This window comes from Rhinoraja longicauda, chromosome 20 (genome assembly GCF_053455715.1).
Source record: "Rhinoraja longicauda isolate Sanriku21f chromosome 20, sRhiLon1.1, whole genome shotgun sequence".
NCBI classification, from domain to species: domain Eukaryota; kingdom Metazoa; phylum Chordata; class Chondrichthyes; order Rajiformes; family Arhynchobatidae; genus Rhinoraja; species Rhinoraja longicauda.
This window is the reverse complement of record NC_135972.1, coordinates 32,934,050-32,946,213: the sequence shown is the minus strand read 5'-3', so window position 1 is coordinate 32,946,213 and position 12,164 is coordinate 32,934,050. Positions and strand designations below refer to the sequence as shown.

The following is a 12,164-nucleotide window of genomic DNA, read 5'->3' as shown; positions in this document are numbered from 1 at the left end:
TACATTTGACCTCCCAAAGTGCACCACTTCATACTTGCTCGGATTAAACATCACCTGCCATTTCTTCGTCCATTTCTGTAGTTGATCAACGTCTCATATTTTGTTTTTTGACTAGCATTTGAAAGATAAAGGTTAATTATGATGCAACTTGAAAAGCATCACTGTGCCATTTTCCTTTTGCTGGAACATTCCTGGGGTCTAACTGATTAAACTCTGCATTTACTTCTATTAGACAATAGACAATAGGTGCAGTAGTAGGCCATTCGGCCCTTCGAGCCAACACCACCATTCAATGTGATCATGGCTAATCATTCTCAATCAGTACCCCGTTCCTGCCTTCTCCCCATACCCCCTGGCCGCTATCGTTAAGAGCTCTATCTAGCTCTATTATGAATGTTGGGGTGAAAAGAAGAGAAGAGGGAATGGTGCCAGGGTGAAAGCAGAAAATTAATGCAATCCATTAACTGGCATGGCATATATTGTATGTGGATATTGCATGCAAGGACAATGCATACCCTTTGGAATGACTGAATATAGCAACTGTTAGCTGGGGGTTGTTCACCATCACTAAAGGACATTTGACCAATTTCTAAGCCACTTTGTTGCCTTACAAAAACAGCACTAAATAGAATAAACAAAGAAAACAATACTAATGATGAGCTGACCTGTTCCTGCTACGGAATTGTAATACATCAGTCAAGTGCAAGAAAAAAGAAAACAGGGTTCTGTGGATAGAATAGTGATGACAGCAAGCAGTTATTCATTTATTTCTGGTATTTGGGCATTGTTGGCAAGGTGAACATTCATTGCCTATTTCTAATTGTCCTTGAGTAGCTAATGGTTTCAATGTTTTTAACCACTGCTCATCCTTCTGGTGAAGGTACACCTAACTGTACTGTTAGGAGGGTGTTTCAGTATTTAAACAGTGACAATGAAGGATTAGCAATATATTTCCAAGTCAGGATGGTACGCAAGTTGGAAAGGAATTTGCTGGTGGTAATGTTCTCCTGCAACTGCTGCCCTTGTCCTCGTTGGTTTTAGAGGTTGTGGGTTTGAAAGCTGCTGTCAGAGAAGCTTGAGTGAGTAACTGCTACACACATTGTGTATCATCTGCAGTAAACTGTACGCAGGGCAGCCACTTTTTTCTAAAGATGGAAGAAATGCATGGGTGCTTGATGGAATGCCAGTCAAATAGGCTCCTTTGTGTTTGTTGGTTTTGGGGGTGAGGGTGTAGGTGCTGCACTCATCCAGGCAAGTGAAGAGCATTTCATCACACACCTAATTTGTGTCTTGAACTAGACATGCTTCTTTCACATCTTATCTGAATATAAATTCCAAACCCAATGTTGAAATCATTTTTAGTTGAGAGATTGACATGATTGAATTGCCAACCTGTTTGTCTTGAGGGAGATTTCTTGATCACCATCTGGTAAATTGTGATAAAATACAAAAATCAATAAAGTGGAAGCAGGCTTCTGACACACCAACCAAATCTTGTGGATTTGAACTCTTGCTTACTGCTAAACCTAGCTTCAGGGAGGGTGGGAGGGGTGGTTGTTACTATTCTCTCCTAGATTTCTTTCCTTTGCTTCCAAATAGGCTTAATAGAGTCACATTGGTCATGTAAAGGTTCAGAATAGTCTTGATTGAAAATGGACTCGAGGGATTAAAGTTCCAAAGCCTCCCGGCAAAAACAATGCAGTCGCCAGCATCTATATGAACATCTACTTTAACAAGTAATATCATATTTAACAACAGAAAGAACTGAAACAGCAGGATATGGATTTGACCCATCATAGCAGATATGACTTACCCGTTGCAGTTCCTGATTCTTTTCTTCAAGCTGAGTCTCTAAATGTCTCAAACGTTCTTCTATGCTGCCATGCCTCTCTTCAGCCTAAAATACAATTGAAAGAGCTGACCAGAACTCTGTTATTGTATTATGTTGAAATATCTGTCATGTATATTCCTAAACCAAGAAAAATTAAGCCAAGCTCAAGCCTACACGTTCCCTGCTCAAGGTTGTCCAGAATTACGTAGGCAGCTGGAGGGCATGGTGGACTGTACAATACAATACAATATATCTTTATTGTCATTGTACAGGGGTACAACGAGATTGGGAATGCGCCTCCCATACGATGCAATAATTTAATTAGCTAGTCAGTATTAATTTCAACAACAACAACCCAACGAAACAAATTGTAACAGTTTTAAGACAGAATAAAGTGCAAGTAGATCTATGCCGGATCACTGTGCATTGTGACCATCCGGCTCAGCAGGACCGGTTCATAGCAGCTATGGCCCTGGGGATGAAGCTGTTCCTGAGTCTGGAGGTGCGGGCGTAGAAGGCCTTGCATCGTCTGCCCGATGGTAGAAGTTCGAACAGACGGTTCCAGGGGTGTGAAGAGTCTTTGTGGATGCTGGTGGCTTTTCTGAGGCATCGTGTGTTGTAGATGCCCTCCAAGGCTGGTAGCTGTGTTCCGATGGTCCTCTGAGCTCTATGGACTACCCGCTGAAGAGCTTTCCTTTCTGCCTCCGTGCAGCTGAGGTACCACACAGGGATGCCATGTGAATAGGATAGGTGCCTATAACACCCAAGCACCACCAATTCTTTGTCACACAGTTAAAGGTATTTTTATGAGCGATGAATTCAGCCAGATGTAACAACATGCTGGACTTACAAGGTCGGACCCCAATCCTGCTTTATAACAAACAAAAATCCAGAAGCACAAAACTGCTCAATGATAAATCGTGGGGAAAAAAATACTCTACAGGTGAATCAAGAGAAAACATGGTGATCACTTCTTGCAATTTTGCTTCCAAAACATAGGGATGTTTAGGCCAAGGGGACTTTCACCGGGTCTGATACCACAATAGCTCAAATGCTGCCTTGATGTCAACGGCAATCCTCCTCCAGAATTCAGGTCTTTAGCTAAGTAGCACTACGTTAGAAAACGAGCTTTCCAATAAGCCACCTTTACTTTTATTAGATGGTTATTAAAGAAGACATGGCTTCCAGTATTTTCTGTGTTACTTGCAGTACTGAATTTTGCAGCAATTGTCCCTTGAACAAAATGTCAATTCATCATTTGTGTTTTGCTCTTTTGGTACACTTGACCAGGTTCCATTCAATGTCTGAGTGCTGGGATCCATGTCTTACAGCCAAGCCTGAATTTCATATCAACAGAAGAGCATGCAGGTAGATCGGGACTATTTAACTGTTTCGGAGAAGAGTGAACTATTTAAAATGCATACTCCCCCCATTCCCTAGACTTACCTTTCCACAATGTAAATGGAAATATATTCAGTGGATAGCCAACTTTTACAGTGTATATGACAGTTCTCTTACAGCAGTTAATGTAAAACTATGTTTTATATTCTCGGTTAAAGGCTTCAGTGGTACTTTATCCAATAGATACAGTTTTTTTTGAGGTGGTGGAATGGGAAAATGGTAGTGTACTTAGTAAAATGGATTTTTTTTCTTATTCTTAGGCCCCCTCGGTCATGGCTGACCATGGGTGATGCATCCTAGTTGGCTGCTTGCTCCACACCTCGGATGGAGCAGCGACGCTTGTGGCTGAAGACACCAATGCGGGAGTGACAGTCTCTGTTGCAAAGGTCACATTTGTGTGTGGTCTCTGGTCTGTTGAAGTTGCTGTGCTCCTTTCTGCGTGCCTGCTTGTCTGCCGTTGCGTTCATCAGTTTCTCTTCCTCCTGTTTTGAGATGTTGGTTCAGGGTACCTCTCCACCTCGTACGGTCAGCTGCAAGCCTCTGCCAGGACTCCACATCGATGTCGAGCGCCTTCAAATCTCTCTTGCAGGCATCCTTGTAACGTAGCTGCGGGCGGCCGATGGGTCTCCTCCCAGATGTCAGCTCTCCATAGAGGATGTCTTTTGGAATATGGTCATCCTCCATGCAGTGGACATGGCCCAGCCACCGAATGGCCAAGCCACCGCACCGCATCCTGTGTTACCTGAGTAGAGTGTACATACTCGGAAGGCCAGCGCGAGACAGAATCTCGGCGTTGGACACTCTGTCGTGCCAAGATATACCCAGGATACGGCGGATGCTTCTAAGGTGGAATGTGTTGAGTCATCCATGTAAAAATGGATTTTACATTTGCAATATAAGATAAATACATTCATATCAATATATTTACCTTTGTTAGGGCTGTAATTCGCTGGGCAAGTTCGGCTTCTAGTTCTGGCAATGTTTCTGCTCGCTTCATTGTTTGCTGTAGCTTCTGTTCAGCAAGTTCCAGACGTTCCTGTAACTGTCTATTTTTCTCTTCGAGCTAAATTCCCATGTAATAGAGATGCAAAACATTCATTTGAATGATTATCAGTGAAAGTGTTTCTATCTGCGGCTTCCAATTACAATTTTAAATATTTATAAACAATGTACAATTAACTACAATTAAATACATCATATACATTTATTCAGCAGAATATAAATATTATATTTCAAATATTTTAATTCTGTGATTTATTATAGATTTTAAGGTGACGTCCATTACCATCAACAATGAAAGGTTATATTAAATATTTGTGTTATATACTTATTCAAAAATCCTAAAATTTAATTCCCACTCTCAGAGCTGGGATTACGGCCAATATTTCTGGCTTGGCATAAAAAAAAAAGAATAATGCGCTCAAAGGCCTGTATGCTGGTGAGCTGGCCTTGCAGTGTATTCATACTGTTATGCTCCCTACAAATTTAAACTCACGTAGTCTGGCTCCACATGGGCAAATTTGCTGGCTAAGATGATTCTGGAGCTGAATAACAAGGGTCCAAGTAACAGCGGGGGAACTAAAACAGCATAACTGATCGACATGGACAAGCTAGAATAAATGCCACCCATCAAGTCTCTCTGGAATTTTGATAGATGGGAAAAGCCTGGTCCCAGCTTGCCAGTTGTCAAAATTATCATAGTTTTTAATGTATCTGCACATCTCTGATGGTCATCACTTTTTAAAAACTATTAAAAAATATATCAACAATTGAAAAAATTAAAAATAACTAGTAAGTTAATAAATACCAAAAGCTTTTAATATGCATTTACATAGTTAAAAAGTTTAAAGCAAATCCAAACAATGAAACAATGTGACCAGGCATATTCTTACATTTCTTCATTATGGATATGCAATCATATTGTAAGAATTGAGCTTGTAGTTCTTGCGACAGGACTAACAACACAGTATCTGAGAGCAGATTCCCCAGGGTAAATGACGTGGAAATCCGGGAATGTTCTTCATTACCACTAGATTCCACATGAATGTAAGTTGGAAGATCACCAAGATTCCAGTTACAAGGCAATCTTAAAGAGTTAACTCACTCAGCAGTGCTCATCTGTCTTATATTCTTATCCTCACCTTGTCCCACTGTGAATATACATGCTGTTATAATTGGGTCAGTTCCACGTGAGAGTAACTCAACTCCAATCCCCCATAACCTTGCTTTGCGTATGTTTATTTGAAAAAAGGTACATAAAATCTCTCAAAAAATCTATTGAGAGATTTTTTCATCTCTTTCATGAAAAAATATCAATGTTATTTTAGCTGAAATATTACCCATGGAAAGCATTCTGTTTGAATAAATACAGTTAAACTTTGAAAATCCACTACCCATTGTTTGGGAATCTCAGTGGTTTGGCATCTAGCTTCCCACCTGGTTCCTGTGCTCCCTCTAAACTAATAGGTGCCCTGTTTTTCATGCTCTCTTTAAACCCACCTGGGCCTTGTTCCCCACACTCCCTTTAAACACATGGGGCTTCCATACCTGCACTTCCTTAAATACATTAGTACCCATTTTTATGTGCTCCCTTTAAACTATTTGTGTGTCTAATGAAATTCACACATTCCCTTTAAACTCACTTGGGCTCCATACCTGGACTACCTGCAAGTATACCAGGGACCAAATTCCCAACGCTTCCCATAAATATACTGGGGACTCGTTTTCTATGCTCCCTTTACCTCACCAGGGCACTGTTTCTCACTCTCCCTTTGAACACACAAGCCTGGTAGCTCGTGGCTCTATAAATTTACTGGGCTCCTATTTACATCATAATTCCAAACATGTCAGGATCCTGTTAAATTTCTTGAAGTCTGAGCCTTGAAGCAGATCTGAAAGATAATAGTTTTGCTCTTTGTTATTTACACTCGCAATGATTTACAGGGCCGTTTCCATGCTGTCTTTAAACTTACTGGGGCCCTGTTTCCAATGCTCCTTTCAAAATAACTGAGGCATTATTTCCCAGGCTCCCTTGAAATTTGCTGGAACATTTATTTTGCTTCTGTGAAGCATCTAAAAGAAGGTGAATTAAAAGCGTGTTGTGGTTTTAGGGTAACATCCAATATTCTAGAAAATACTGTATGTCAATCCAGCAACGCCCAAGTTCTGTCCAGCTATCAGAACTTTATTATGTCTACATAAATAAGTTGTTTCTCTTGCTTTATTCCAAAGTAATGGTGTCCTGTCACGAGAAATATTTAAGAAATAAAATAAACTTAAAACAATTATAATCACTTTCATTGATTAAATTAAATAAGAAGCATACGTTTATGTTATACCTTTTACCTGTCACAGCTGTTTCCTCCATTCATTAGAATAGGCTTCTAGATTAAATCTGGAGCACAAACAGCAGGAAGATTTCTCAGAGTATATTCTGGCAAATCTGTGCATGTTCATGCACCCTCACTATTGAGGACCATGGTAAAATGTAATTGGGGAACCATCATCAATAAGCTGTGTGGATGTTCCAGACATCCATTTTCACATGGGAGTACTGAACTTCTACACTGAAACGACAGAGGCTCGATATTGAACTGCCAGCATATCTGTGAACAATTTGTTATTATCAATGACTTTTGCTGTGCCAAGACCAATGGGCCAACCTCCATTTAATAATTTATTTTTCCCTGGTATAATCCTGATGAATATATAATTTCCGTGATGTGTGGATCACAACATCCTCTCTGGAACATGGTACTCAAAATGCTGTAGCACCCCTAGATAAATCCTTGTACAAACCAGGATTCATGTGTATATATCTAATTAGTTGCAATATGTTTCTGTTGGGAGTACTGTGCATCTGTTTTGAAGCATCTGTAAAATATGCATTAACATCAGTTTGGCCTCGGGCCTCCAAACAGAGGCAAGATTTCCCCTGCCTACTTTCAACCACCAGCAATCTGCCCGATTGGAAATAATTCTTAATTAATTCCCATTGGGTGCTTTCTACTGAGTTTTGAAGCAGATGTGAAAGATTACAGTTTTGTTCTTTATTCCAACATAAAAGAAACATCATTCTTTTTTTTTCTCCAAATCCTTTTTGCATCTTATTCTGGTATGTTTTTTACTTGGGAACAGCAACCTAATCAATTATACTGGACTGAATGAGCAACCTTAGTAGTGTGTAGTTTCAATACATAACTAGGTGTTTTTATTAATTACTGATTTAAATTCTGGTAAAGATCTGGGTGTCCTAGTGCATCAGTCAATGAAAGGAAGCATGCAGGTACAGCAGGCAGTGAAGAAAGCCAATGGAATGTTGGACTTTGTAACAAGAGGAGTTGAGTATAGGAGCAAAGAGGTCCTTCTACAGTTGTACCGGGCCCTGGTGAGACCGCACCTGGAGTACTGTGTGCAGTTTTGGTCTCCAAATTTGAGGAAGGATATTCTTGCTATGGAGGGCGTGCAGCGTAGGTTCACTAGGTTAATTCCCGGAATGGCGGGACTGTCGTATGTTGAAAGGCTGGAGCGATTGGGCTTGTATACACTGGAATTTAGAAGGATGAGGGGGGATCTTATTGAAACATATAAGATAATTAGGGGATTGGACACATTAGAGGCAGGAAACATGTTCCCAATGTTGGGGGAGTCCAGAACAAGGGGCCACAGTTTAAGAATAAGGGGTAGGCCATTTAGAACGGAGATGAGGAAGAACTTTTTCAGTCAGAGAGTGGTGAAGGTGTGGAATTCTCTGCCTCAGAAGGCAGTGGAGGCCAGTTCGTTGGATGCTTTCAAGAGAGAGCTGGATAGAGCTCTTAAGGATAGCGGAGTGAGGGGGTATGGGGAGAAGGCAGGAACGGGGTACTGATTGAGAGTGATCAGCCATGATCGCATTGAATGGCGGTGCTGGCTCGAAGGGCTGAGTGGCCTACTCCTGCACCTATTGTCTATTGTCTATTGTCTATTGACTGTGATCGATATTTTACTGAAATTATTAATTAATGGCAACTGAATAAGATTATTTTTCATAATAAAGAACCTTCAACAGTGGGAAGAAAATAAATTTATCTTTCCTGATGTTTTTTCCAAATTTTAATATTTGCTTTGAAAGTCAATGCTGAAAATTATATCCCATTACTTGATTCACTACTAATTTATAAATTTACTGAACCTGGCGAAAGAAGTCATCCTTATTTGCCAACTCGTTTTCCAGTTTGTCGTTTATGTCATGTACTGAGGTTGATTCTCTCTGTACATTCAGGTATCGCTTCTCCAACGTAGTTATCCTTTCTTCCATATCTTCTTTCTGAGCGATTACCTGTGGAAAATTAATAAAGCGATCTGACTACTTTAACTATAGACATCTGTTGCACACAAAAAAATTATACTTCATGTAAAAAATGGTAAAATACTTGGATTCCTATCATCTGATGTTATTTTAAAAAAACATGGATAAGTGGCAGTAGGTCTAGAGGACATGGATAAGTGGCATTTCGGATTGGGATCTTTCTTCAGACCTGAAATGTCATCTATTCATGTCCTCTAGACCTACTGCCTGACCTGCTCAGCTATTCCAGCACTTTGTGGGGTTTTTTGTAAACCAATATCTGCAGTTCCATGTGTCTTTATATTATTTTAATTTTGGTTGCAAATATACGTGAAAATCATTTTTAAGTATCAATAACTATTACCTTTCCAGTTGAATATTAGTTTGGTCTTAAAGGTTTGTATGAATTTTTGTTCTCATTCTGCCACATCCTCTAAACTTGGAGAGTCGCTTATACATAATTTTCATTTCCCCCACCAGTGTGCTCCCTGCACTTGCTTAAATCTACACTTTGCACTGGACAATTATGCCAATAGATTGAGCAATGAAAATTAATTATGATTAACACATTAAGATTAGAGGGAGGTACACAAAGATACTTGAACTTTTGGACTTTATGTATACCAATCCCAAAGTTTATACCAAAGTAGACACAAAAAGCTGGAATAACTCAGCGGGACAGGCAGCATCTCTGGAGAAGGAATGGGTGACGTTTCGGGTCGAGACCCTGTTGCCTGTCCCACTGAGTTACTTCAGCTTTTTGTGATGCTGCCTGTCCCGTTGAATTACTCCAGCTTTTTGTGTCTACGGTTAAAACCAGCACATTTTAGACAATAGACAATAGACAATAGGCCCCTCGAGCCAGCACCAAAGTTATCCCAAAGTATCTACTATTCAAATCACCAACTCTCATTGAGCCCAAAGGTTTTTAAAAAAAATTATAAAAGTCATACCTCTCTAATATCCCTCTGATATTTAGTACTCATTTCTTCTGATTTAATCAGATCTTTTCTGGATGTTTCTAGATCCTGTTCCACATCAGAAAACTGACCGGATAACGCTGCTAGCCGCTCTTTTGTCTGTGTCATTTCAAAATTCTGTTTTTCCAGTAAGTCCTGTAGTTCCATAACTTGATTCATTTCATCATTGGTGTCAACTGAACCATTGGAAAGGCACTGCAGAGAAAAACAACAGATAAATAAAGTTGCTCTTGAGAATTGTTAACATATGCAGGTAAGAATCCACAATAAAATCAACAAAATCCCCAAACAAAACTGGGAAAGATGAACACATTAACACATGATTAACACATTAACATTTGAGGGAGGTATGCAAAGAGTCTTGATTTTTTAGACCTTATACACACCAATTTCAATCAATGGGAAAAGGTCAAGTTGGTTCTATTACTCAGGAACAAGCTAAGCAGAAAGAATGAAAATTAAATTCAAAATCTATTGGCTGCATGGGATCATTTCAAGATTATGTAAAACACTGGAATTTAAGGAGAGAAAATTAGGCTTTGGCACTAATAGGTCGGGAAAAATCTAAGAGCTGTTACCCATTTATCATTGTTAGTTTATCAGACTGGCAATGAAAACCCTGTTCAAATATTAATTGGGACTTCTGTTGCCCTTTCACTAAAGCCAAGTTCTAATGAAACATCATTAGCCTGAAAAAGAGTTGTTTCTCCGTCCACAAATGCCCGACCAGATGGATAATTAGATATTTGGTTTTATTTCAATAAAGCAAGGATTGGGGAGCAGGTGAAACTCCAAGAAATTTTTAGACTATAACCTTGTTAAATAATATTGCTATTTATTATTATGCAGAACATCTCTGATCATTTCTGATCCATAGTAATCCAGTGCTGAGATAAGGTTAGGGATGTGCATGGTTTAGAACAAATCAACTGCAGATGCTGGTTTAAATCGAAGGTAGACACAAAATGCTGGAGTAACAAAATGCGGGTCAGGCAGCATCTCAGGAGAGAAGGAATGGGTGACGTTTCGGGTCGAGACCCTTCTTCAATGAATGATTCCGTAGCTGAGAATCAAAGGGGCCCAGGAAAATGGCATCAGAAGGGTGCCATAAGAGAATAGAATGGATTCTTCTTTTATTTGGTATTGACCTTGAAATTGTACTTGATATAATAACATGTGATGGTTTAATACTTAATGTGCTTAAGATAAACTCCAAGATTTATTTTAAATATAAAATCCGGTACATTGTGAATGTCTAAACGGTGTTGTGGTTAGTAAACTTTAAATATAACCTCAAACAATGGAATGAATGCAAGTCTTTGCCAGCTCAAAATGACTGTAGAAGAAATCAAATTGGTCAGATGTTGTAATTCAGTTTATGATAATTTAAAACTAAATATCCAACCATAAAATAATACTACTAAGACTTGACAGGCTGCCTCATCCAGAAAGGCCTTATATATATTTACTCAGGAGACACAGAAGGGTCATACTGCATGAAAACAGGACAAGCTGGGATCATCAAACACTCACTGATACTAATCCCATCATTCACCTCATACCTGTGGCAACTTGCCACCCTAATTCTCCAGTCATTCATCCTCAATAAGTGCAGTTTAGAGTATTGAATTAACCTATGAAGTAGCGCATCATCAGTAATTGGGAGTAAACTAGAAAACCCAGGGAAAGCCCATGCAGTTACAGGGTAAACGTGTAATAATCGGCATACACAGCATTCAAGGTCGAGATCAATTCTGAACTTGTGAAAATATACATTATTACAATAATGCACCGCTGGATGGACCGCTTCTATCGGGCTTGCAAGGACTTTGGGCTGACCATCAGCCTGAAGAAGATGAACGTCCTGGGGCAGGATACCGAGGCACCGCCTGTCATCACCATCGACGACTACGAACTCGATGTCATCCATCAGTTCATACACCACGGCTCCACCATCACCGACAACCTCTCCTTGGACACAGAGATTGACAAGAGGATCGGGAAGGCAGCTACAACTCTCACTCGCATCACAACTCGTGTGTGGACCAATCCAAAGCTGACAGTGAAGACAAAGATAGCAGTCTACAGCGCCTGTGTCAACAGCACGCTGCTGTACGGCAGTGAGACATGGGCTACATATGCCAGACTGGACCTTCCACCTTAGAAGCATCCGCCGTATCCTGGGTATTTCCTGGCAAGACAGAGTGTCCAACGCCGAGATTCTGTCTAGCGCTGGCCTTCCGAGTATGTACACTCTACTCAGGCAGCGCAGGCTGCGGTGGCTGGGCCATGTCCACCGCATGGAGGATGGCCATATTCCAAAAGACATCCTCTATGGAGAGCTAACATCTGGGAGGAGAACCATCGGCCGCCCCCAGCTACGTTACGTTGCCAGCCGGCAATGATTTGTCCTGCCTCTTTTTGCTTCCAGTTTTTTTTCAGTTCCTCCACTAAAATCAGTCTGAAGAAGTGTCCCAACCCAAATGTCACCTACCCATTTTCTCCAGAGATGCTGCCTGCCCCACTGAGTTGCTCCAGCACTTTGTGTCAATCCAAATGGCTGATTCAGAATTATTGATTCAGAGTATCCTGAAGGATGTAAGAAATACTTGGAGACAAATGGAGC

The 12,164-nt window shown here is 40.3% G+C and overlaps 1 protein-coding gene across 4 annotated transcripts in view; it reads right to left on the bottom strand.

The window, feature by feature from the left end:
* The window catches only part of ppfia2 (PTPRF interacting protein alpha 2), a 176,918-nt gene that overhangs the window by 66,858 nt on the left and 97,896 nt on the right, over positions 1 to 12,164 (bottom strand). For all 4 annotated transcript variants that reach the window (XM_078417366.1, XM_078417368.1, XM_078417367.1 and 1 more), the window contains exons 6-9: positions 9,512 to 9,733; positions 8,403 to 8,549; positions 4,161 to 4,295; positions 1,814 to 1,897 (exon numbers count right to left, since the gene is read on the bottom strand). In XM_078417366.1, coding sequence (XP_078273492.1) covers positions 1,814 to 1,897; positions 4,161 to 4,295; positions 8,403 to 8,549; positions 9,512 to 9,733 — 588 coding nt within the window. The remainder of the gene's footprint in view (positions 1 to 1,813; positions 1,898 to 4,160; positions 4,296 to 8,402; positions 8,550 to 9,511; positions 9,734 to 12,164) is intronic.